The sequence below is a fragment of the Capricornis sumatraensis genome, chromosome 19 (genome assembly GCF_032405125.1).
Source record: "Capricornis sumatraensis isolate serow.1 chromosome 19, serow.2, whole genome shotgun sequence".
NCBI lineage: Eukaryota > Metazoa > Chordata > Mammalia > Artiodactyla > Bovidae > Capricornis > Capricornis sumatraensis.
Window position 1 is genome coordinate 41,885,714 of NC_091087.1, and position 26,395 is coordinate 41,912,108.

At 57.5% G+C, this 26,395-nt stretch overlaps 1 protein-coding gene across 2 annotated transcripts; it reads right to left on the reverse strand.

Moving 5' to 3' along the window:
* Positions 1 to 1,072: 1,072 nt before the first annotated feature.
* Positions 1,073 to 25,542, reverse strand: LOXL1 (lysyl oxidase like 1). Of its 2 annotated transcripts, XM_068991055.1 has the most exons (7): positions 24,088 to 24,278; positions 9,918 to 10,026; positions 6,669 to 6,806; positions 6,089 to 6,245; positions 5,392 to 5,487; positions 3,481 to 3,596; positions 1,073 to 1,390 (listed from the first exon to the last, which is right to left on the reverse strand). In XM_068991055.1, the coding sequence occupies exons 1-7, from the start codon at positions 24,269 to 24,271 to the stop codon at positions 1,384 to 1,386; spliced, it is 807 nt and encodes a 268-aa protein (XP_068847156.1). In that variant the 5' UTR covers positions 24,272 to 24,278; the 3' UTR covers positions 1,073 to 1,383. The 2 variants fall into 2 exon arrangements, with proteins under 2 accessions (XP_068847156.1, XP_068847155.1); XM_068991054.1 differs by lacking the exon at positions 1,073 to 1,390 and having other exon boundaries at positions 3,477 to 3,596; positions 24,088 to 25,542.
* Positions 25,543 to 26,395: the final 853 nt, after the last annotated feature.

The following is a 26,395-nucleotide window of genomic DNA, read 5'->3' on the forward strand; positions in this document are numbered from 1 at the left end:
GGCTCCAGGAAGACCACCCTCTCCACCCTGTCGGAGCGCCTCCCTGCTCCAGGGGTCCTGAGGCATGACCAGTGAGGGCCAGAAGGGGGGATCCCCTTCTCCTTGGAGGACACTGTGTGCAGCAGGTGGGGGAGACCACAGGGACCTGGAGGCGTGGTCTAACACCCTGTGGCTGACCCGCAGGAGCAGCTCACGGGCTCTCCAAGCCACACGTGGGCCAGGCAGGAGAGCGTTCCCATTTTACTGACGGGGAAACTGAGGCCCAGAGGTGTTGCAGGCCTTGCCCAAAGTCACACAGCTGGTGAGCAGGAGAACTGGCCCTAGAACCCACAGCCCTGGTTCTTGGGCCAAGTTTCTTTCCCTTTGTCACTACTGTCACTGCCCTGGGAAGGAAGGGAGCTGGCAGGAGGCAGGTGGGTACAGAGGTATTCCAAGGGCTTGTAGGAGGAGAAGGAGCCCTGCTCCTTCCGGCCTAGATCCAGGGTCCAGCTCAGGGTACTGCTGCCAGGACAGGAGCGAAAGCGCCACCGTGTCCGTCAGCCTCTGCCCAGTAAGCCTTCTCCCTCCCCTTCCTGGGCTCCACCGCTGCCCCCAGAGGCTGTCTCACCAGGTAGGCAATGCTTTCACGTTGGGGGCTGCACCCCCTCCAGCCCCGTGAGCAGGAACTGTCTCTGACTCTGATGTGCACTCTGTTCCACCACAGGCGGGCATTCAGTAGGTGCTCAGTATGTGAGAGGGCGGCAGGTGGCTGGTGGAGGGGGTGACTGTGTGAGAGCAAGGGGGGTGGGTGGTGGTGGAGGATGAGATGCGGGGGGCCCCCTCCCCCAGTGTGTCATGGGCCTCTCCCCATGCAGAGGGCTTGGCGCCGAGAGAGACCCTATGGGGCTTCCACCGGGGGCTCGAGGCCCTCTCGGTCAAGCTGTGGTCCTGACAGGATGGTGGCTGCCTTTCCACATTCTGCCGTGAAGGATGGATCCCAAGCATGTCCCCTGAGCCCAACCTAGCTCTGGTCATCCCGGCCGGCAGGCCACATGCAGAAAACCACGGAGTAGAAAACCCTTGTTTTATTCAGCCCAGGCCTGGGCAATCTTACTCTGTGGTATGGCCAAAATATAAAAAATAAAAACCAACAACCAACAAAATAACGTGGTAGGGGAGAGTTAAGTACACAGTGGGGCCTGGCATCCGGAGTCCCTGTGGTTTCGGCCCCTGTTCGCTCCCTGAGGCGGGCAGGGAAGGATGCTCCTGCGCGTCCAGCTGCCCCTGCCTGTGAGTGGGGCCTGGGCCCCTCGGGCCGGGCTCGTCCTGCTGGGAGGCTGCCTGGGGAGCAGGGCCTGCTTTGGAAGGTGGGGAGGTGGGCCGGCTGTATACACCTCCCTGGGATCAGGATCTAAGGAAACAAAGAGAGCAGGTCAGTGGCAGGCTGAGGGGCAGGGAGTCAGCCAGGCCCCCACCACCTCCCCAGCTGAGCGCTTCCCCTCCACTCCCCTCAGTCACTGGGGCTCAGGGAAAGGGGCCTTGCACCCCCCAGCTCTAAGAAGAGGGGTTTCATGGGCTCCCACCCAGGGCGTGGTCATGGCAGCACGCTGCCCCATGCCCTGAGCTCCAGACTGTTTTCTAGGCCATTAGCTACTGTCTGGAAATACTTTCTTACTTCTTCTAACTCAGTACTTTTGGGGAAAAAAAAAAAAAAAAGCCTCCTTTTTCCTCTTCAGAAACATGATTGAAACCCACAGGCGTCAGTCCCGTGGCCTTTCTGGGAAGGCTCCGTCCAGCTTCCTGCGCGCTGGCCCAGCCGCCTGCCTGCGGTCAGGGTCGCAGAGACGCGCTAATGAGACCTGAGCCTCTCCAAGCACTTATGTAAAGGGCTCGGAAGGAAGGGCCTCGGCATTCCCGGCGCCTGCAGGCCCCTGGGCGGCGGGGGGAGGGCTGGTGAGGGTGTGGGGCAGCTGCTCTGTCCACCCCGCTGAGGGGCCCAGCTCACGGTGCCTCCCGGAAAACAGGGGGCTGTTTGGATGCTCCCTCCCCAGCAGGAGGAGCGACAAGAGGGCGTGTGGGCTCCCTGCCTCCCTTGCTCCCCGCTCAGCCCCCTTTCCTCCTGTGAGGCTCCTGCCTTCCTCCCGCCCGTCCCCGCTACTCCTTCCCTCAACTGCTTCCCAGAAAACTTCTACTGTTCAGGTGACCCCTGGACTTTTAATGGCTGAAAGAGACAAGCCCTGAGGAGCAAGAAGGTGCTGGAAACCCAGGCCTGCCAAAGGGCTAGGTTGCCAGGGATGGGGCAGGAGTCAGTCGTTCCCAGGTCACTCCATGACCTGGATAATTCTGATCTAATCCCACTAATGAGGAACAGAATCTCTGAACTGAACCAGAGGCTACTGTTCCCAGTGTGGTGGGGGGCTGTGAACAGTTAGCTTAGTGGCAGCAGCCAAGGGTGAATGGGCTATCTGTAAACACACACGGAGCACTCACATACCAAGCCCTGACCCTGGTCACATGCTGAGCCTTAATCCTGGTCACACACTGAGCCCTAATCCTAGTCACACTCTGAGCCCTGACCCTGGTGACAGGCTAAGCCTCTCATATCTGTGAACCATTAATAAGCAGGCATGTTTGGGGAAAAATGCTTCTCTGGGCCTTAGAATCCCTGCCAGTTGTCCCCTAGCTGATGGACTACAGCTCTAGAAGACTATCCTTTTTTTCTTTATTTTTTAAATGGAAGAGAGTTGCTTTGACCTGATCTAGCATTTAAAATTCACACAGACTGCAACTGCATTTCTTAATGAGTTTGTAAGCAGGCAGTCCCTCCGCAAAGTACTTCACGTGAGGAATCAGGAGAGAGGCTGAGGACAGCCAGCCCGGGCAGCTGAGGAGCCATGTGCCAAAGGCCCGGGCGCAGAGTTTATCAGCTCCCTCCACAAGGGGGCCCAGGGGCTGATGACCAATTAGAAGTGACTCTAGCCAGAATCCCTTCTAATCTGGGACTGCTTCATTCAATCCACCTTACAGGGACCCTAAGGCTCACACAGCTGCCATTCACTGAGCACCAGTGTAAGGGTTCTGGAACAGGCAGAGACAGCTGTCAGGCCTTTCAATCCGCCTCACAAGCCTGCGTGGGAAGTGCTGAAGAGAAAAGAGAGGTGAGGTGAGCTGCCTGAGGTCAGAGTGAGGGGGGTCACAGAGCAAGGCCTGCAGAACCCTGCACCTCCTCGATGGCCCCTGCCAGTCTCCAGTTGAGAGCTGGGGGGCCACGCCCCAGATCAGCGCCTGCAGCCCGAGCGCCACTCCCACCCTGAGCACTGGGCTTGGGGTGGGCACAGACGAGCCTCCTCCTGCCCAGCCTGTGGGCTGGTCCAGCTGCAGCCGTGCGTGGCCATCAAGGTGACCCACAGGCAGGTATCCTCCGTGTTTCAGGAGCAGGCCCTGCTTGCTCCTCGAGTAGGAGAGGGGCTGGGGCAGGGAGCGGGGTGGCCGAACACTTACTGGACAATTTTGCAGTTTGTTGTAGAAACGTAGCGACCTGTATAGTGGATGTTGCATCTCACTACATTGTTGGTGAAGTCAGACTCCAAAACGATGTACTTTGGGTTCACATGCACCTGAAGAAGGAAGGGAACAGATGGAAAGGGATCTGATCAGGCGGCTGTGCTTCACTTGGTCGCCAAGGAAGGTGGAGAGGCAGACGGGGAGACACAGAGGGGACCCGAGAGAGGGAGACGAGGAGATGGAGACACCATGCCGGAGCAAGAGACGCACTGATGCAGAGACGGGAGAAGAGGCCGAGACACAGAGAGAGGAAGGGGAAGCCAGCTCACAGGCAAACAGAGCATCATCAGATCACCCTTCTGGGAAGACAGGAGGCTTCCTCAGTCAGAGCTCAGGACAGGGGGCCCGGCACAGGGCGTTCAGAGCCACTGCCCCAGGGAACCCAGCAGTGAGTGAGGGGCTGGGCAGGGATCCCATGCCTGGTCTCCCTGACTATGAAGCCCGCAGCCTTTCACCACGCATGCCCATCTAGATGATCCGCTGATGGCCTATCTGATGCCAGGTGGCATCTCCTGGCCAGGAGCCCCAGGTAGCTGACACTCAACTGAGATGATGACCCAAGCATAACCTGGCTGAAGAGGAGCTGTTGGGACACGAGGAAGTCTTTAAAATGTTGGACTGACAGGGGAGGGCTTCATTGGGTTAGGCCACACCCAGCCTTCACTGCAGAGCATTTAAGAAGAGATGCAGTGATGTCATCTTTAAGTTACATTTCTTAGAGGCAGGAACTGGGCATTACAGGTCTTGAATCCTTGGAACCTAGAACTCAGAAGGGCTTTTGTGTGAGTTTGTTGAGTGGATGAATGAGGGAAGAAAAAAGATACCCTGAACAATGCTGGCCTCTAGGTAAGGCTGAGCAGAGGCCTCACCAAGCCCAGTGAGAGGTGCTCAGGACAGGGCTGCAACCAACAGCTTCTGGGTTGCTGGGTTCTGAACGCAGCTGCCTAGCAGCCCATCTTTGTGCAGATTAAAGCTGCTTTCCAGGCCTACCTTCTCTGCTCTTCTTTTACTCCAGAGTAGAGAAGAGCCCAAGGAGCCCAGTAGAGTGAGCCCTACCCTGGCTTTGCACCTGCAAGAAAGAGGCTAAGATTTGGCTTCCCCAGGTGAGGCTGTGATGACCTGGCCCCTGCCCAGCCTGCATGGAGGCACCACGCTGGGTTCTATGCCCCTGATGTCCTTTTCTACTTGTGCCCCCAACCAGGGGACATTGGGGTGATCGGATGTGGAGGAGGGGTTCAGGCCAGAGGGGATAAAGCCCTTGGCTTTACGAGGGGTCCCGTGAGGAGCTGTGTCTCAGGGAAGGGCAGTGTCCTCTCCCAGATGGCACAGTGCCGGCCCTGCCCACAGACAGGGGGATGGCCTACATGGCTCTCCAAGTCCTCTGTCACTTGGGAAGAGAGTCACCCCTCCTCCAGCATTACCACGCCTGGGCTGCAGCTTTCTTGGCGTTTTTTATGGGAAGAGGCTGTGTCTGCCCGAGACTAAGACCTTCAGATGCGAAGTGCAGACCTCAGGGGACATCTTTAGTTGCAGAGCAACAGGACTGTGAAGGAGGAGCCTTAGCCTGGAGATACTGGCCTCCCCTTTCCCCTGCACCCTGGGTTCCAGCTTCAAATACTGCTTCCCAAACAGACTTAACTTCTTCATTTCTGTTCACTTGACCTAGAATCCACCCAGCCTCCTAGACCCACCTCAGGTCCCCTCCTGCAGGAAGTCTACCGTGATTGCCGCATTTAGAGTGCTCGTGACTGCCTGTGAGATCTAACACCCAGAGGGTGTACACCAGAATGTGCAGCTTATGTCAGGGGTGAGGACATCGGGCTGGAGGAGTGCCTCCAGGGGCCCTACCTTGAGGATGTAGTTCCCGGGCTGCACATCGGTGATGTCAATCCACTGGCAGTCGATGTCTGCGTTGTACGTGTCATAGCAGCCTGGGCTCAGGCCCTAGGAGAGGGGACAGGGGCAGAGGTTGGGGTGCTGTGCACTCCTCAGAGAGCCACCCCATGCCCACTTCAGCAGCCTGGGCCTCCTTCCTCTGTGCTTTGTCCTGACCCTGCCCTCCCTCCCCCCAGGAGCTGCTCAGCATGGCTCTGCCCTGTACTAGACTCACTGGGCAGATGGACCAGAGCAATAAGAGATGCAATTAGCCAGAAGGAGGGGTGAAATGAAGGTGGGGGGATGCCTGGGAGAGATGCATGGATGAATAGACAGAGAGAGAGAGGCAGGATAGATGGACACTCTCTGGACAGAAAGATGGATTTGGGGGCCCAGCTGGGCAAGTGGAACATTAAGCCAACCGGACTTCCTTGGAATGTTCCTTTTCCTTCCATAAGCAGACACCCCTGGAAATGGAGGTGCAGGGTAGGCCCCGAGGAGCCCTGTTGTGGCCTCAGGACTGGCGAGAAGACCTGCACTCTGGAGAAGCCGAGTGGCCAGGAGCCTCGGCACTAGCCCGTCTTCAGGGTGACCCAGCCTCCCATCTCCAGGCAGCTCTGCCCCGTCCTCCAGAGCCCGGCCCTGCTTCTCCAGCCCGACCTGACCTGACCTGGGTGTGAGAGGTGCAGGCATAGCGCTTGAGGTTGCCGAAGTCACAGGTGCTGTCCTCCAGGCAGAAGCTGGCCTTGTGGCCCTCGGCCACCTTCTTGCCTGTGGCTGCGTCTAGCAGGTCGTAGTGGCTGAACTCGTCCATGCTGTGGTAGTGCCTGGGGCGGGAGAGGAAGTCGGCCCTGCCCACTCCCCTCCCGAGATGGCCCAGGTGACCCTGCCTCCTGACCAGCCTGGGCTCCTGGGCCCGTGTCCCACAGGCAGCATCTCTGGTGTCCCCACCGAGCCAGGCACCCCAGGAGGGCACCGCCTCAGGGCCCCTCACTCCTCCCTGGGCTCCTACCTAAACTGCCCTCCCTTGGGCGATGCCCTGCATTCTAGACACTTCCATCTGCTATCCAGACCGATCTTTCTATGTCCCATCTTCCAGCCCAGCTTTTGCTAAGGCTCCGCTGAAAAGTCCTTGCCCCAGTGATGGATTCTTGGCAGAAAACACCTCACGGGGCCCTCCCCCCAGCTCCGCCCCTGCCAGGGTGCTCGCGGGGCGCAGGGTCCGGGCCCAGAAGGGGGCGGCCGCTCACTGGTGGCAGCTGTGCCACTCCCAGGCGTGCCGTGGCCGGTTCGGGAGGAAGTCCGCTGTGCCCTGGTTTTTCACACGCTGGGGGAAACGCAGCAGCACCCGCACGTCGTAGTCGGTGGCCTCGGGGGCATAGGCTGTGCTGTGGGGACAGGTAGGGAGATCAGAGGGGGCTTAGGTACCAGCAAGAGACACCCCGCGCGGGCCGTCTTGTCCCTCAAGGTTCTCACAGCTGACCCCTGCGTTGCAGCCAAGGCTCAGGCCTCCACTCCTCTCTGCTGGCCGCCCCCTCCCCTCTGCCGTGTGGCTGGAAGCTGCCGGTGGGGACGCTCTACAGCAGGGCCTGATGACGACCCTCTGAGGATCCCTGATGCCTGCTTATGACTCTCCGTTGGGGACAGTCCCTGAGAGTGGTGGCTCAGATGGTAAAGAATCTGCCTGTAATACTGGAGACCTGGGTTTGATCCCTGGGTTGGGAAGATGCCCTGGAGAAGGGAATGGCTACCCACTCCAGTATTCTTGCCTGGAGAATCCCATGGACAGAGGAGCCTGGTGGGTTACAGTCTAAGGGGTCACAAAGAGTAAGACACAACGGAGCGTGGGGGCATATCAAAATCTTTGGAGGGCTTTTTGAAAAACAGCCTTGTCCAAGAGATTCTGACTTCCCCCCTCCCCCTACACCCTGGGTTCTAGCTTCAAATAGTTTCCCAAACAGACTTAACTCTTTCACTGATCTGTCCTTTTGTCTGTTCTGTTCACTTGACCCAGAACCCAACCAGCCTCTTAGCCGCAACTCAGGTCCCCTCCTCCAGGAAGTCTGCTGGGATTGCCCCACGTAGAGGGATCTTGACTGCCTGCGAGATCTAACAGCACTGCCTCCAACAAGCCCTGATACCACACACACCCCAAGCTGGGCCTGTGTGAGTAGGCCACCTCTCCCTGCTTGTGTGGCTTCAGGGCCGGCTACCTGACGTGTTTCGCTGGGGAAGCACTGGTTGCAAACTGCCTGCTCACAATTCACTTGCTGTCCCCTGGTTGCCAACTGAGATGGGCCTTGTGGGGAGGGAAGGGAAAAGAGAGAAAATTGGGGGGCGGCAGTGAGGGGACACATGTCCACACCCCCCATAGGCAGGAAGAAGGGCTGACTGCAGGCATCCCCCCTTCAGCTGACTGTGGACAGCTGTCTTGGCCAGCCTCAGGGGCACTTCCCTAGCAATCATTAAAGCTTGGGCCCTGAGGCCAGAGGCAGGAGGTGGCCAGCCATGGGGATTAGCTCTCTGTGAGAAGATGTCTGGACACCAGGCGCTGCAGGCTTCTGTCTGCCAGGATGTAAGTCCCTTGGCCTTGTCTGAGGGAGGCTTGGAATTTGTCTCTGTCTGCGCTGGAACAGAACATCCTCCTTCCCTCTGTTCAGCTAAATCCTGCCCTTCTGTTGGGCTCGGCACACCGTGGGAACCCATTAGGGTCTGGGTTCTAGGCCCAGCTTGGCCACAAGCCCGCGGTGAGGCTTGGAGTGAATCCCTTCCTTCGTCTGAGGCCCGCCTGCCGTCTGTGGGCTGGCACCCGTCTGCGGCCGCACTTTCGGCCATCTCCACGGGCCCTGCCGCTCCAGGGCGCTGGTCCTGCTGCATTTTCTAGGTCTGTATCCCACGCCCAGCCTCCGTGGACGCCTCAGCCCCTGCCAACCGCCCCCTCCTCTGGCCTCGTGCAGCTCCAGCCTGCCAACCACCACTTTCAGCTCTCCTCCACTCCCTGTTGCTTGGGTGTGGGTTAGTGGCTACCTTCTCCCGCTAGATCAAAAGAGCCCTCAAACGGAGCCCCGGCTGCCTCCTCCCCAGCCCCCCTGGGGGCCCAGGTGTGGGCACACGGGATGTTCCATGAAGATGGAATAACAGTTTGGTTTTGACTCAGACACTTCAAAACTCAGCCTCAGTGGACAGCCATGGAGACCGAGCTCCTGTTCTCTGAAGGCGCTGCAGTTAGAGCAGTACTCTGATGCTCTGTTCCCAGGTACGAGACCTGAGTGGGCAAGCCCGTTGAGGGGACTCACATGAGGTCCCTGGACCTCTGCCAGCTCTCACACTGTCTGTGGCCAGTCTGTAAGGAGATAAGGAACTTCCACCAACATGTAAATCAGCTACATCACCGATCACACTAGTTCAGCTGATACTTCTTTTTTTGAAGCAAGACTTTCTCGATGAAGGAAGTGGTGAATCGAGTGACAGTCACTGCAAGCACCCTCATCTTCTTACAGACAGATAACGGTCAGCTACTCTGAGTGGCAGTGAATGAGAGGTTCCATCAGTGAGAAAATGCTGAGATCCCTAAGTGCTTTCCAGATACTCAAAAGTGAAAGGAGAGTTCAACTGCTTTAAAAAAGCAAATAATTAAGGTGCTTTCAACATAGCACCTTATGCTTTCATAATAGGTGCTTTCAACATAGAGGGATGTAAACAAAAGAAGTAAGTCAATGTAATCTTTAACTAGTTGTTTTAGCATCGGGAGATGTCCTCAATGCATACATATTTGACCAGAACATTTGCCATCAAACCGAGAAGCAAGCTCTGCAAGAGGCAGATTCACCCAGGTGTAATGGAGAGTCGGCTGTGCTCACCTCCTGGGTTCAAGTAAACTGGTGACCTTCCGCTCTCTCGGGTGCAACACGCAACGGAGGCCTCACTGCCACCTGTGCCCTTGGTCCCTTCTGGCCAGCCTCCACCTGTCCTCTGTGGAGATGGCTCCAGAATCCTGCCCTCTGTCCTGACGGCAGCTAGAACCCTCAGATCTGAGGGTTTCAGTTCCTCTCACTGCTCCTCGGTTACTGATGGGGCAACACAGACCCTTTGGGGTTGGTGTGAAGTTGCGTGCTCAATTGCTCAGTCGTGTCTGACTCTGCAACCCCATGGACTGTAGCCCACTGGGCTCCTCTGTCCAAGGGATTCTCCAGGCAAGAATATTGGAGTAAGTTGCCATTTCCTTCTCCAGGGGATCTTCCCCACCCAGGGACAGAACCCTTATCTCTTATGTCTCCTGCATTGGCAGGCAGGTTCTTTATCATTAGCGGGTGTGAAGATGAAATGTCATTAAGTTCCTGGCAGGGTGATGTATACCTAAAAGCTGGATCTCCCCATTCCCTTCCCCACCTGAAACCCTGGAGGCAGACAAGGCCCACCAAATGAGAAGGCCAGGGTGGTGCAGCCTGCAGGCAGGTTCTGGGTGACTCCCAGCGACTGTCCACACTTCATCTCCTTACCTGGCCAGGCACTTTTCCTCCGCAGCACAGCGCAGGGAGTACAGGTGGGCTCTCTGGACGTAAGTGGACGCTTGCACGTAGTTGGGGTCTGGGACCAAGTCAGGGAGACCTGGAGTGAGGAGCGGGAAAGAGAAAGAGGAGGGAGCAATAGCTTGGCATTGAGGAGGGTCGGGATTAAATTTAAGGCCAGAGACCTCCCCAACCCCAAATGTCCTTGGTCGTCCTCAGTTCTCTACACTGTCACCTCCTCCTGGAAGCCTCCCAATATGTATGTAAGCGAGGTGTGTGACATGAACCATTCTCTCTAGGCTCAGGTGTGGGGTCAGGGAGGTCAGGGAGCAGGGGCTCACCTCTGGAACCCCGTGCTGTGGGGATCACTGAGCCTCCTGGGAGACTGGGGGGGATCTGGAGAAGCAGAGAAGCAGAGAAGACAAGAGAGTGCTCTTGACAGGGGGCGGAGCAAGAACAGGGGCCTGGGGGCAGGGCTGAGTGAGCGTCCTGGTGCAGACACTCCCACTGGTATCCTTATTTCCCAGGGCACTCTCTGCTCGTCTCTCCCCTGCAGCTGGCATTCTTCGTGAACCGCCAAGAGCGAGCCCTAGGCTTCCAGCCCTCAGCGGGTACCAGAAGCTCCTGGGCAGAGCCAGGTGAATGGCGGTTGGCAGAAGTGAGGGTGGCCAGGAAGGGATGGGCTCACAGGAAAACACATCCCTGGAGCAGGCTGCTGACAGGGCAGGATTCCTGGGCGCCCAGCCCGCCTTGCTCAGGATTCCTTTCATCCTGCCATTGGCCCCCAGAGCGGACCGCACCTTCCCATCTGCAGCCTCTGGCCTCCAGTCTGAGGAGGGCCTGGGGCCCAGTGCCCAGGGGAAGTCTGGAGTCTGGTCCAGTCCCCGGATCACTTGTTCCTCCGGTCAGGCTGCAGCCAAGGGTATGTCCATTCTGCTCCCCACCCCCACCCCCGTACATAACCTCATCCCAGTGAGTTATTAGGACTAAGCAGAAGCCGAACTCAGGTGTCCAGACCCTAGCCACACGGAATAAAGAAGGAAAGATCTTGATGTTGGGTGTGTGGAAGGTGTAGGGTGGGAGGTGGGCAGGGGGCCTCCAGAGCCCTGGGCTCCGTCCCAGCTTAGCCACCAGCTTAAAGGGGAACGGACCTAGGTCTCCACGTCCCCTCCTCTCTCATGCTGCCGGGCTTTTGGCAAATAAACGATAAAATGAAGCTGTAAGTTCTTTTTAGCTTCTTTCAAGCCCTCTGTTTTTTGGGGGGCAGGCACAGTGAGGGGGCTTGAGTTATATAGACAGGCCTCTAGCCTCTTCTTGCTGCCAAAACCCTCGTCAACTTGCAGGTCCAGAAGACAAGACAGAAGAGGGGGACGCTGGCTTCTGAGCCTTTCCCAGAGGTTTCTGCCTGCCTGTCACCCCTCACAAATACATCTCTGGGGCTCCCAGACCTTACCCCTGCCTGCCTGGGGCCCGGCCTCAGGCAGGAGCAGCCAGTGTGATCTCACCTGCTTGGAATGGAGAGGAAGCACGGAGCACAAGGGTGGGCGAGGATGAGGTGGCTCCTGGCTGACGGGGGCTGTCTTGGCCAGCCTCGGGCCCGTTACTCAAGCCCCTAGGAATGCTTGCGGTCATTTCCCCAGGGAGCGTCAGGCCCTGAAAGCAAGGGCCACCTCCGAATCAAGCTGTTTCTCACTCTCTGGTCCATAGAAGCTTGTGGGTTGGGGAGAGGGGGGTGAACGGCCAGGAATGGTTCCCTTCCCATTATCAAAGAGCCTTTCCCTCAGCAACATGTGGTGGTGGGTCAGCTGGGCCTGAAGCTGCATGAGACCTACATTTGGCACCAGGCAGCCTGCCACCCCCACCCCAGGCCCGGTTTCAATAAACACTGTACAGATGACTCTACAAAGCTTTCTGGCCCGACCCTTCCTCTCAGTCCAGGGAACCTCGAAGAGCCAGCTAAGAGGCTGGGGGTACTCGGGGCTGGTGCACTCCTGGCCTCTGACTGCGCCTTGACTCTGATCACATACTGAATTCTGATCCTGGCCACACACTGAACCTTGCTCCTGGTCCTAGGCTGAGCCAAAGAGGGACCTCAGGTTCAGGCGGGTGCCTCCTGCTCCAGGAAGGCTTCTCTGATTGGCAGTGACATTCCAAGCTGCTCACACTTCTGCCTCACTACTAGATTTCCTCATATGCACCCGTGTCTGCTCCCCTCCAGTCTGTACTCCCTGAGGGCAGGGCTCAGGCCCCACTCACCCCCTCAGCGAGCTTCAAGGCTGACTGTTAAGCAATCTGTCAGGCCAGCTTCTTTGCTGATGGTGGCCTCACACGTTACTGTTCCACTCATCCACGAGCGTGCTCCTCACCCTCCCTCAGGAAGCCACCGCACACAGTGGTGCTGGAGGGAAGGAGGCTCAGAGATGGCAATGAATTTGCCCACAGTCACACAGCAAGTCAAGGAAGCCCCAGGACGAGCTTCCAGGTCCCAACCTCTCCTTCTTTACATGTCATTTCTTCTTTTCATAAAAATGATTTTTTTTAAGTTATAATTTACACTGAGTCAAATGCACAGATTTTGGGCATACAGTTTGACAAGCTTTGACAAATGTACACAGGGTGTTAGAGCCACCACAATCATGCTATGGTCTGTTTCCATCATTCCTGAAAGTTCCTCCCTGGCCCTTCTCAGTAAATCTCCCCTCCCTCCTCCCCAGGTAACCACTGATCTGCTTTTTAATCACTTTAGATCAGTTATGCCTTTTCTAGAACTTAAATGGAATCACCCTGGTCATTATTTTATGTACTTTGGTCTGCATCTCTGACCAGCACGGGGGTCCTGTGACTCCCCACCTTCACTGCCGTGGGGGAAGCAACAGGAAAAGACAGAGTCTAGGCTGGGTCCCCTCAACCCCCCTTAAAATCCCCACTGAGGTCTCTGGGAACAGCAGGCCCCCTCCCGCAGCTGGTATGTTTTCCCAGGGAGGAACAATGCCTCCTTCTCTGCTGCTCTCCCAGGAGGCATTCCATCAGCAGCCAGGCCTGCAGGCTTGGGCTCTCAGCCTCTCCACAGGGGCCTGGGTGTGTGGGTGGGCTGTGTGATGCTGGAAGGGGGCTGAAGGAAGGCTTGAGTGGGCACTTGTGGATGTAGGGGTCAGGGTACCGGTTTGTTACCTCTGGCTGTGGGGGTACATCCAGGCCCTCCAGACAGAGTGGTCAATGTTGGTTAAAGTTCAGTTCCAACAAGACCTGTGCTCACCTCTCTTCCCCACCATCCCAAGAAATGTGCATTTTAAAAGGAAGATCCTGGTCATCGGGTCATCAGAAGGCAGGGAGAACCATCAGTCATGGGATGTAATTTTGTGTGGGGGGGCCGGGGCTGGGATCTCTTATGCAGAATGTATGGAGTCAGCCAGCTTGTGGACCTTGCACTGGAGACATTATAAAGTAGTGTAGTGGGAAGTTTTTCTGGAGACACTTGTTTTTATAAATGCAGAGAACTTTTATAAACTTTTATAAATGCAGAGAAATGAATTCTCATTTCAGAGCAACCACTATCACTGGTTTCTGGAAGGCCATTCTCATAATTAAGTTTTTTTAACTTTCATCCTTACCCTGACCCTTAGACACGTCTTTGAACATCTGTGCCTCTGTATAAAATTGGAAGTGGGTATGTATCCGTGAGGTGTATGAATGATATTGTCTCATGGGTCTCATTCCGTTTCTTGACTTCCGGTCAATATTAACTTTTAAGATATGTCGAGTTCATTGGTTGTCATTGTGACTATGATTCCACAGTTTATACCCTCCATGACCAACCTAGCCCGTCTCCTGGGGATGGGGTTGACTCCTCAAAGGCTGGACGATGGGCTTGCTCAGGCTACCCAGGGAGGCCTGGTCACCTTCAGCGTCCTGCCGTCCTTGCCCAGGAGGTAGGCAGGAGCCTGACTTCTTACCCTACTGTCACAGGCCTTCTGTGAGGCCCTGGGTGGGTCTGGCCCCTGTCTATGCCTCACTGCTTCCATTAACACAGACTGACTGTGCTCCACTTCACTCAGGCCCGGGAGCCTGGGGCTGACCCTCTGTGAACACGCTTCCCCAGAGACAGTGTGCTGGCTACAGGGGTTCAGGCTGCACTAGGGTTGGGAGGACACTGAGTCAGAGGGCGAGGGCCCTGGGGATGACCAAAGCTAGGCTGCTCGGCTGGGGAGGGGCTGGGTGCGAGTGAACCGGGTCCCAAGGCCATTCTGCAGGCAGCCTCTGGTCTGGAGGAAGTCCCTCAGCCTTGGGGGCCCCGTTGGACGCTCCAGGGCTGGGAGGACACAGAGCGGAGGGCCAAGCGCCAGCACTCAGCATTCCCGCTCTGCCTCTGGGCTTCCTCTCCGTGGGACCCAGAGCCCCTGCACACTGCCTCCTGGGGGTCTGATGTCCTCCCGCCTCCCCCGGGCTGGACCTGGAGCTGCCGGCTGGCCCCCACACCAGCCTGTGGAAGGCTGAGGACTGTCTTCCTGCTCCCTGGCAGGACTCAGCTGGGGCCTTCTGGTGGGAGAGAGTCTAGCAGGCGATATCTGCCATCTCGCCCCGCGCCTCATGTTCCAGGTCCTGCCCCTTCTTTAGGCTCAGTTTTCCCACGTGGATGACGGGGAGATTACAGTAACCATCCCTTGAGAGCAGGTTTGATGGCTCCATAAACACTTTGAGATTAAAATATTTTTCAGGAGCTATTCAGGCCATTCCCCAGCTTTGGGCAAGAGCCCAGGACCTCTTACAACCTCTGCAGACGATACTCTAGCTGCCAGGAAATTCTCCCACCGTCTGACCTAAATCCTTCCTGCTTTAGGAGGAATCTGTTCCCTCCTGCTCAGCGGTTCCTGGCGGCTGCCCAGAGCGGAGGGTCTGAGGTTACATTCCCCCCGCGTGCCTACACCTCACCTGTTTTCCTCTTGGCTTCCTCTTTCCTGTGAGTTCCATAAACCTCGTCTCCTTTGAAATCCTTCTCCCCAGCCTCCTGCTCACACGAAGCAGCTGAAGGCAAATGGAATGCCAAAGAGCCCTAATCTCTCCAGCCTGGGGCTGGAGCATAAACAATGTCCAGCAGGAACCGGTCAGTGGGTTGTGAAATATGTAGAGAGAGGGATGTTTTGGCCCGAGCGGCCCGACTCCAGAGCAGCCCCTCAGTGGGGAGAGCAGGAAGCTCAGAGAGCATGGCCTGGAATAAGGATGGGCCGGGAGAGCCTCCGGGGTGGGAGCTGGCAGCTCTGGGTCCTAGGAAATGAGCGTCTAATAATAAGGACATTAAACTGTCAGCGCCACACCTGGGTGACCAGCAGGCAGGCAAGGTTCTGCAGGATCCACTTGGCCCACCACGAAGGGCAATACAGTCCAGGCAAAGGAGCTAGGATAGTCACTGAGCCTAGCCCAGAACCTTCCATGGCTCCCCATCACCTACAGAAACAAGGTCACATTTCTCAGGGTGGTGGCCAAGGCATTCTGTGGTCTGACCTTAACCTGGCCTTCCAGAGCTCTCAATCCTAAGGATCAGGAGGCAGCTCCTAGCACAGCTGACCTTTTCTGCCCCTGACCTCTGACCCCATAGCGCCTTTGCCCTGGAATTCTCGCTACACAGACACACACACACACCCTTATACGGGGTACAGTCCTGAGGCCCCAAAGCTGATCTTGCTAGCCCTCCTCTGCCCTGCCCAGTGCCCCTCCTTCCTCCTTTTTCCAGCTCCCATCTGCTGCCCCCACCAGGCTGGGAGAGGCAGTCCAAGGGCAGCGATGGCCTCGCTACTCTGGGTGACAGTTCCAGACTCAGAGGAGGGCAAGTGTGTTTGTTCAATTGAGCAAACTACCCAGAAGCAGCTGGGGCGGAGCTGGAGGAGGCCGCCAGGGGAGGTGAGCTACCTTCTGCCTCCTGCCACCTCCTCACACCCCTCGATCACTCACTCTTCCCAGTGTGAGCACGCCCACCCACCCCACCCACGGGCCCCCTCTTGCAGGCCCTGCCTAGTGCCCTGCCCCCACCTCTAGGAGGCTCTGCAGATCCCGTGGTCTCCTGGGTTCCCTTGCTGCCCCTCAGACCCTTCTCAGTGACCTGAACTTTTTATCTTTCTTACAAAACTGCGCATCTCAGCGTATGGTGACTTTACCCTTTCAGCCACACAGGACATAGCCCTTTCCCTATCATGCCTGACACCTCTCTTTCTCTTACACCCCACATCCAATTCATCAGAAAAAGCTCATCAGCTCTGTCTCCAAAATATATCCTGAAACTGACTGCTCCCCACCTCGTTGTTATCCCCCTGGCCTGGCTTCGGATATCTCAGCCTCGATCTCTGTACCGGCCTCCTCTCAGACTCCCCCTGCCTGCCTCCACACAGTCCATTCCCAGCACAGCAGAGAGAGACCCTCTTAAATGTCACTGTAGTGGCTCCCCCATGAGTGGACCGTCAAAGTCCTCACAGTAGCCTACAGGACCTCCACGGTCTGGACGCCATTACCTCTCTGGCCTGTCTCCTGTAAGGCCCCCACACCCATGCCATGCTGCTCCAACCACGCTGGAACACACCTGAAAGCTCAGGGAGTTCCTACCTCAGGGCCTTTGCACTGGTTGGCTCTTCGGTCTGGAATGCTGTAGTGGCAGATGGCTGCATGGCTCACTTACTTGACTCCTTTAAGTCTCTGCTCAAACGTCACCTTCATGAAGCCCACTCTGACACCTTTGCAAGCTCTCCCAACACTTCAGAGCTCCCTGACTTCTCTCTGCTTTCTCCACAGTACTTACCACCTTCTATTATTTACATATCATGTTTACCCATGAAGATACAAGATCTACAAGGACAGGGCTTTTGTCTCTTTTCTTAAACTCATGAATACCCAGCGCTAGAGCAGCACAGAGAAAGGCACTCCATGAACTATTTGCTGAATGGCTGCATTTCCTCATGAGATGGTATCTGCTCTCCTCAGCCAGCCTTCTGTAATCTGGCCTTAACCTGGCCTTCCAGATTTCTTAACCCTAAGGAGCAGGAGGCAGCTCCTAGCACAACTGACCTTTTCTGCCACTGATCTCTGACCCCATAGTGCCCTTGCCCTGGAATTCCTTGCTATGCAGGCACACACACACACATACCCTTCATGCGGGTACAGTCTTAAGGTCCCAAGGCCTACCTTGTTATCCCTCCTCTGCCACTGCCCCGGTGCCCCTCCCTCTTCCCTCTTCCACCACCGGTCTGCCGCCACCCCGCTGTAGCCCAGGTCTGTGCACAGCGTGTTCTGAGAGCTGGCGAGTTGGCAAGAGAAGGAAGTAGACCTGGACCATGGCATCCTGCCTGCCGGGGCTCAGGCCCCAGCAAGAACAGGGATGGGTTCAGCATGCCCTTTAATTCCCTGTACCCCAGCTCGGGGCCTGGCACCTGCACGCCCTCGGCGAGCCTGAGGACAAACACCGGCATCCCACAAAGGGTCTGCTGGCACTGCCTATGGGAGCACAGCCTTCATTATCACGTAGAGGCTGGGACTGACTCCAAAAGCCCTTTCTTTTCAGAAAGGATTAGCTTTGGGGCTGGAAAACCATGGTTCCTGTCGGCCCACGACAGGGAGGAAGGGCGGCTTGTCCCCTGAAACTCGGGTGGCTGACGTTCCTCAGGCCTTGCCTTCCCCCCCTGAGCACCTTCCTGCTCTGGTGTCCTGACGCTCTTGCTCCGTTTTCAGGTGATGCCGAGATGCCCGGTTTCTGGGTGCCCGTCAGTAAGGGGGAGAGGGGCCCAGGTGCAGCCTGGCCCTGCACTCCCGAATCCAGACAGCAAGGCCCTCTGGCTCCAGCTGCCTGTGGGTAGGAGTCTGTTAGGTCAAGGCAGGGGAGGGACAGGAGCAGCCTCTCCCGGCCTCCCTCCCTCCCGAGCGGGCTGCTGCTCCGCAGGAATGCCGGGCACAAAATTGGAAGCAGGTGTGGGCTGCTGGGGCCGACCCGCGGCTCCTCCCCCGCCCGTCCTCTCCTGCCTTTCCAGCCACTGCCCCGGGGAGTTTTCCATGTGTTCTTGGCTTGGACAGGAGTTGCGTGGACTTGGGCTGGGACTACTGGGGAGAAGTGCCCCTTCGGAGGTGAAATGCCCCTTCGGAGGGGGCATTGAGATGGGGGCACCTAAAGTGGGAGAGAGGAGGAGAGGGGGGCGAAAGGCCAGAACAGCCCCCTGTCCCCCAGCCCCAACCAAGTGCGGCAGTAGACTGGTACCTATAAAGTCTGAAGCACCTTGCTGGGCCACCACCCCAACACGCTCTGTGGGGCCTGTGAACTCAAGGCAAAAAAATCCAACTTTTTGTGTCTTAACGGGTTTTAGATCTGAGAGAAACAATGAAGGTGGAGACATACCCTTCCTTGAGGGGCAGGAGCAGAAGGGGAGGTTGAGGCTTGGTGAGGGGAGCCAGCCTGGATCTGAGCTTGGCTGCTGATGAATTCTGGGCCCCTGGATGAGTTACCGAACTTCTCTAGCTTCAGCTGCCTCCTCTGTAAAATGGGGGTGATGATACCTCACAAGCTTGCCCGGAGGACTAAAGGAGGAAACAACAATAAAATGCTTGGCATAGTGTCTGGGGCATGGCATACTGTGCGCACTCAGTCGCTTCATTCATGTCTGACTCTTTTGTGACCCCATGGACTGTAGCCTGCCAGGCTCCTCTGTGCATGGGATTCTCCAGGCAAGAATACTGGACTGGATTGCCATGCCCTCCTCCAGGGGATCTTCCCGACCAAGGGATCGAACCTGGGTCTCCTGCATTGCAGGAGGACTCTTTATTGTCCTAGCCACCAGGGAAGCCCTTGTTACACATTAAGGGTTCAGTAATATCAGTTGCAATTATAATTTTTTAAAATGCTGTCTCTTTCTGCAGGGATAGTCCAGTTTGAGAGCAGGGGGAGAGGATGTGGCCCTCAACTGGCAGATATGAGAGGAGACAGGAAGTCTGCCTGCAAGGAGGCTGTCCCCGACACAACTTGTTTGTTCCGACACCAGTGACCTCTGATTGCCAAACAGGGGAGCAGCAAGAGGACCCAGGCCCCCCTGTCTCCATAGCTGTCTGACCCTTTACCCCAACTTCCTCGGCCTGAAACTCCATTTCTTTCTAAAGGAGCAACTTGGGACAACTACAGGGAAGGAAGGAGTGCTGAGCTGTGATTCTGCCTCCACCAGTCACCAGTTAAAGCAATCATGGGCAAGCTCCTTAACCTCTGAGGGCCTCAGTTTCCTCATCTGCAAAATGGGAGTAATAGTAACAACAAGGGTTGTTATGAGGATTGTATGTGTGCTTAGCCGTGTCCTACTCTTTGCAACCCCGTGGACTGTAGCCCGCCAACCTCCTCTGTCCATGGAATTCTCCAGGCGAAAATACTGGAGTGAGTTGCCATTTCCTACGCCAGGGGATCTTCCTGACCCAGGGATGGAACCCACGTCTCTTAGGTCTCCTGCATTGGCAGGTGGATTCTTTACTGGGAAGAAAGTGTCACCTGGGAAGCCCGTTATGAGGATTAAACGACTCTAACTGTAAATTTCCAAGAACAGTGTCAGGTGCTGTCTGTGTGCTGGTTAAATATTCTGGAGTCTGGAGTGGAAATGATAGGGCTTCGTGCTAACAACACACTGGGAAGGTATTCTTTGCTTCTAAATCTGTGCACATTTTGTTTCATCTCACTTTGTCACAACCAGTGCTCACTGCCCAGAACACAGCAGGAGGCAAGTATCTGCTAAATGACCAAATGGAAGTGAGAGGTTAGCCTCCATACATGAACATTTAGGAAAAAAATAATGCATGGGGGTTAAGAACGCAGGGTGGGGAGTCATACAGACCCAAATTCTGGTTTCACTACTAACATGTCATGTGACAATCAGCAAGTGAACCCGCCACCTTATCTGTGAAATGAGATGGATTATCAGCATCTGGCTGGTGGGGTTGCTTTGGGAATAAAGAAAGATGATGTATAAATACAAAGTGTCCAACATATGCTAGCAGAATTATTCCCCCTGGAGGTGGCTGGGGTAACTGGGGCCTGGCTCACAGGTGGCTTGAGGGTGGGGTCCCCTCAGTATCATGAAGACATGACAGGCTCAGTGTGAAGTCTTGGCTCTGCCGCGTCCAGCTGTGAGACCTCCCCGGGTCTCAATTTTCTCATCTGTACCACTGGCCTGTAATCCCCACCTCTCTAGGAGGCTGTGGGGTGAATGAAATTGCACATCGAGGCCACTAAGCTCAGCGGGTGCTCCTCTGCAAATGGTTGGAGTTGTGATCATCATTCCTGCCTGGGGGCTCCGACTCTGGATGTTGGCTGGGTGGAGGCCTGCTCTGTCTGCCCTTGCATCTCCTTCAAGCCTTGTGGAGGTGGGTGCGTGACCTGAGTCAGGAAGGCAGGTCCTGGTGGGGAGAAGGGCAGGCAGCAGGGAGCCTAGGCCGCTCTCAGGGACTAAAGGGTCCTGTCTGGACTCTTGGGTGCAGGAGGCTGGATGGAGAGGAGAGGACCCTAGAAACGCCTAGGCCTGCACTGTCCCCGGGGGCTGTGGAGGCCTGAGAGAGGGAGAAGCAGGGGATGGGAGGAGGTGCCTTAGGTTCTGGAGCAATAGGCTAAGGCATTTGCGATTTTGTCCTGAAGGCCTTGGGAGCCCCAGAACCTCGTTGAGCAGGAGAGTAATGTGGTCAGCAATGCAAGGGTGTATCTTCCTCACATGTAGGATGGACTGAAAGAAACCAGGGAGGGGGCAGTCATAGCTCTAACTGGCTGTGTGAGATAGGGCTGGAAGAACTGTGTCAGGCACGGCTGGCACAGCCATCAGAGGTGCCCTGGGAGGATGCCCTCCAACTGGCTGTCCTCCCAGGGCGGCTGTTCCACCTTATTTTCACAGGGTGGCCAGAACCAGTGAAACAGGCCGGGGTGTAAGGCGGAGCCCTGGGAGAAGAGGCATGGTTTTCCAGGGCCTGCCCAAATATCACCAGATCAGAGGAGCTGAGGCTGTGGGGAGGCAGGAACAGGGACAAGGAGGCCAGGAGGAGAGAGCCTGGCCATGGGACAGGGAGGGGCACAGCTCAGGGGTCGCAGCGGGGCCTGGGAAGCAGGCACCCCCACCCCCAGGCCTCTGCCTGGATTTGCTGGGACAGTCAGGCCAGGTATGTGATCTGGGCCCTTTTCCTTGCCTTCCATCCAGTTACACACTTCAGAGACAACGGTATCGCAGGAACCCTTGGGTCCCCCTCTCCAGGGTGGGAGGGAAGCGGGTACAGGCACCCGAGGAAGAAACCAGGCTCCGGACAGGCGCTTGGAAACCGCCCAAACGTGGAGGCCGTGGGTGGTGCGCACATGTGTTTGGTATTGTGAAGACATGTCCACGCCCGTACACGCGCGGGCTGCCAGCGCCCGGCCTCAGACCCCTGGGTGTGCGGCCAGGAGGAATGAGGTCAGCCTCAGAGAATCCGCCCTGGACTCCCACACCAGGCCTGGGGGTCTGATCTCAAGCACAAAGCTTGGCCTTCCCCGAGCCGGGATTTTCCACGGTCCCAGCCTAGCAGGGTGGGAAGGGGAACAAATGATGGGGGGAGAAGGTACTGCTCCCTCTCTGGCCTCTCTGTGGGCCCGGATTTAGCCTGCGTTCCCCACCCACACACCATCCCCTCCAGGACTACTGAAGGGGCACCTGGAGGGTGCTGACAGCTTGCAGCAATACTGGGGCACCTACTCCTCCTAGAAGTCCTCCCTGTTTCCTAGTCCCTGACTGGGGAGGCCCCTCCTCTGGCTCCCCTACACCACCACCCTCTCCCCACCTGCCCAGTGCCTGCCCGATCACAGCCCTGAGATGCCCCCTCATCTATGCCTTCCTCAGGGCAGGGCCTGGATTCAGCTTGGCATCTTCTTCAGGGGAGAAATGTCTTTAATCTCAAATGAACACTGGGGCTCAGGGGCAATGGCCAGAGGCCCTCCAGAGCACCAAGCACCTCTACTCCAGACACGGCTTTGCCCTGGTCAGTCTCCCTCTGAACCTTAAGACCTGACAGGCCACAGAAGGGCCTTAGAAAAACCCACTGGCTCGGGGCACAGACGTTGAGTCCAAGGCCTGGCTCTGCCAGTACTGCTATTTGAGGCCTGGGTGTTCTCCTCCGCCCAGAGGTGGAGCGCTTCTGGCTGAGCCCCACTCCGCGGTCTTGCATTCGAAGAAAATTCACCACAACAGTTTAGCCTATAGGTAAAATGTGCTCTCCTTCACGGAGCTCTAGCAGGGGCTGATGCAGAGTGGTACCACACACCCCTGCAGGGCTGCTGTGAGTCCTGCTGAGGATCAGATGCAGGTGAGACCGCGAAATCCTTCATCACATCATAGAAGGGCCCTCCCTCTAGCTCCTGTCTTGAGCTCCTGCAGGTTCTCAAAGTGAGATTCAGCATTCCAAGTTGAAGGCTATGCTTTGAATGTGAGGGAGAGCTGGAGCTAAGTCGCTTTAGTCGTGTCTGACTCTGCGATGCTATGGGCTGTAGCCCACCAGGCTCTGTGTCCATGGGATTCTCCAGGCAAGAATACTGGAGTGGGTTGCCATGCCCTCCTCCAGGGGACCTTCCCGACCCAAGGATTGAACCCGCATCTCTTACATCTACTGCGTTGGCAGGCAGGTTCTTTACCACTAGTACCAACTGGGAAGCCCCTGAATGTGAGGGAGCGAGTACTACCATTGGGGACACTTCCCTCCCCTAGCCTTGGGCTCCAGCAGCCCACAGAGAGACAGGAGTCCCCACCCCTGCAACCCAGCAGCAGCCTCTCACCCAAGGTCAGTATGGCTGGAGACAGGGATGCATCCCCATGTGGACAGAGGCTGAGGAACAAAGGCTGGAGGTGCAGTATCTGTGCCCCTGAGCCCCTCAGTGCTTAGCCCTCACCTGGTGGGCCTGGCACAGCCACCCTGGTGTGGAGCAAAGAAGCAGGAGTGAAGATTCAGGAATATTAATTGCAACCGGAAAGAGGCAAGGCTGACGTGGAACGCACACACATTGGGTCTGAATGGAAAACCTTGACCAAAGCTGACTGTGGACTTGCAGAGACAGAAGCAGGAAAGGGAATTCTAGGAGGGCAGAGGTTAGGTCAATGGCCATTCAGCCCTGGCCAGACCACTCGTGGGCCCTCGCCAAGGTAGCCTGCCTTAGAACAGCATGTGTGGAGCTGCTCATCTGAAGAAGGAAGGCCGCCCCTTCCACTGTGCAGACAGCTTTTCCAAGACTAGGTCATATCTTCAACCTCCCCCTACCATCCCTGTCCACAACTGCCTCCAGGGATTCTTCCCAGCCTGGGTGTAAAACTTAAGAGGGCATCTAAAATCTCAGTAACTAAGGGAAGTAATATTTGAGGCAATATTTTAAAAAATCAGCAGTACTGCAAAAAAAGAAATCTGATGAAGCAAATATCAAAATTTCAAATAAAGACAGATTGCTATTGCTAATTTTCAGTTTTTCCCTGGCTTGAATACAGTTTGGCATGGCACCATTACTCATTCTATTTCAACATTTGATATTTTGTTCATCTTTTTTTTGGCATGATTTTTGATCTAAAAATGCACTGAAATATTACTTAAGTAGATTACTAAGTTTTCTGGCGCCCAGGCCAGTGCCTCACTTGCCTCTCTAGTCCAGGCCTGGCAGTGTCCCTCGAAGGAAACCTGGGAGGTCCAATCTGCTCTCGTGTCAGGCCAGACCCTCTCTTCTAACCTCCTGTTCATTTACGCCAAGCCCACCTATGCCCAGTGATCGGGAACTTGTCACACCTCCGGAGGTGTCCCCGAGGCCTTTCTGACCCGGATGCTCCGTGTGTCACCCTGTGAGGCTGGCAGAGAGGCACCTCCAAGAGGGGAGGACGTGCCCCAGTGGGAACGAGGGAGAGGTAGGGAGAGGGGCTCCTTTACGTGTCCTCAGATGACCCAAGCGTCTCTTTCCAAAGCCTGTCCAGCCCCTCCAGCCCCTATCCCCCAGGTCAGAGCCTTGGCCTGCCTGGCCAAATTCTGGCGCCATGGGGATGTGTGGACGGTGGCGAAGGCCTGGGAAGCACTGGGGCTGCCGTTGGGGGCCAGGGTGGGGGTCCTGACTTAGCAGGCGGGGGAGGCCTTCTGTAAAGGGTGGACGAAGCGCCGGGAGCCGGGAAGGACTCACCTCGACCGTTCTGGTTGGGCCGGTACACGCTGCCCACGCTCAGGCGGCCCTGCTGCGCGCCGTTGCGCTCGGAGCCCGGCGGGGGCGCGTCGGAGCTGCGCACCGGCAGGTAGGGAGGCTCCAGCACGCGGAAGGGGGGCTGCGGCTCCACGGCCCGCGGCGGGCTGTAGGCCTCGGGCGGCATGTTGCCGTAGGGTGGGTACCAGCCGAAGCGGGGGTCGCCGCCGCCGCCGCCGTACGTGCCGCCGCCCCCGCCGCCGTTGGGCTGCGCGGCGTCGGGGCCCGGGTCGGGGTAGGCCGGCTCGAGGCCCGCGGTGCCCTCGTGGTACAGGCTGTGCGAGTAGCGCCGGTCCAGGCCGTCGGCGGGCTGCGGCGCGTACGGCCTCTCCGGGGCGGCGGGATAGAAGCCCTGCGGCGGGTACTCGGGCTGCTCCTCGCCGCCGCCACCTCCGTACTCCTCGTAGCGCGCCCGCGGCTGGAAGGGGTAGACGACCCCCGCCGAGGCCACGGCCGCCGCGCCCAGGCCGCCGCCCGCGCTGCGGTAGTACACGTAGCCCTGGTCGTAGGTCCGCGTCGCGGGGTCGTACGTCTCGTACTGGCTGACGAAGGGCGCCTGCGGGTAGGGGAACTGCTGCTGCGGGAAGGAGGACGGCTGGCGGTAGGTGCTGGCGAAGGCAGAGGCCGAGGCCAAGACCGAGGAGGCGGAGCCCCCGTGCCGTTGCTGGGAGACGGAGGTGCGGGCCCGGGCCATGCCCGTGCTGTCCCCGACGGCCACCTCGCGCCAGTTGTCGGGCACCTGGCCGAAGCCGAAGGGGTGCCGCGCTTGACCGCGCACGGTGTCCGAGGCGACGCGTCCCGGCAGGGGCAGGGACGGGGCCTGCCGACGCCGGAGGCCCCCCTGGCTGCGCCGCGGAGGGGCCTGGGGCGCGCCCGCCAGCAGCACCCGGGAATTAGCCTCGGAGCCCTGAGGCCCCGGCGGCACGTACTCCGCGCCTGAGTTGAGCAGGCTGTACACCTGCCCGTTATTCTCCCACTGGATCAGCTGCCGCCAGCGTCCCGGGTCCGAGCCCTGCCCTGGCGGCGCCTGCTGCCCGCGCACCAGGACGCAGACGCAGGCGCCCCACACCAGCTGCCAGCCGGTTAGGGCCAGAGCCATGGTGGCCCCTCTGCGGAGGCCCGGTTGACCGAGAGGCTCTCAGGAGTGGTCCCCCGTGCGTGCTTCTCTTCCCACGGCCTCGAGGACAGGACGGCTGCTTGCCCGCCCCAGCTCTAGCTTTGTCCATCCTGGCCTTGTCCCGAGCGGGACGGCTCCTCCGATGACAGCATTTCGAGGCCAAGGGGGTCAGGGCAGGGCAGGGGCGGTGCCCAGGGCTGCACGAGGCTCTCTGTAGGGCACCGGGCAGGCAGGGCCGCCTGGGGGCCTTACATGGCCAGCCCGGCTGTGGCTGGCCGCGCTGGGCTGGCGCTTTCCCACTCTGAATGAATAAGCAACAGGCTGGGAGCTTCGGGAGGTTTTTCGGGCAGCCTGGTCCGCCTGCTGGGGCCTCCTCCGCGGGGCCCTATGGCCCGCCGGGTTTTAGCTATGTGGTCTGTCCCACAGCTGCTGGGCTCGCTCCCTCAGTCCCTGGAGCTCCCAGCCAAGCCGCAGACCTGCCTCTGAGCAAGGGAATGAAATAGGGAGTAGGAAGGAGGCCTCTGGGGACTCAGGCCTGGTGAGTGGGGTCCTGGCAGGCATAACAGGGCAGAGGTGTCAGCACCACTCTGGCCGTTTCTTTTTGCTTTGGATCCAGCATCCTGGTTTCTTATCTAGGCTTTAATGAGCCCCTGACTCCTGTCCACTCCAGCCTCTGCCCAGGACACCTGGGCTGCTAGTCTCCAAAGCAGTACAGAGACTTTCTCTTTGTTGGTGGGCCTTCTAGGGGGATATGCTGAATCCCACCCTCCTGTGGGGAGAGGCTGAACCACTCTAATTCAGGTTCATCTTCCTTCATTGGGCCTGAGCACAAAGAAGATGGAGCTTCAGCCTTTCCCCTCTTGGCACAGCCCTGGGCCTTAATCTCCTGGTCGGTAGAATGGAAGTTTGCCTTTCTGCTGAACAGAGCTTGTGCAAACATGGGAGAGATAAATTTCCTGCCCGTCCTGTCATGTGTGGCTTCTGTCACGCATCTCTGAAGTCCACATGGCCAAGAAATAGCCTGAGTGTGCACCTGGATAAAAAGAAATTCAGGGGCTGTCTTTGATGTGGGCTAGGAGTCATTGGGAGGCACTATATGCCGTTTGCATGGAGCGGCAGAAAAGAGGATTTGAG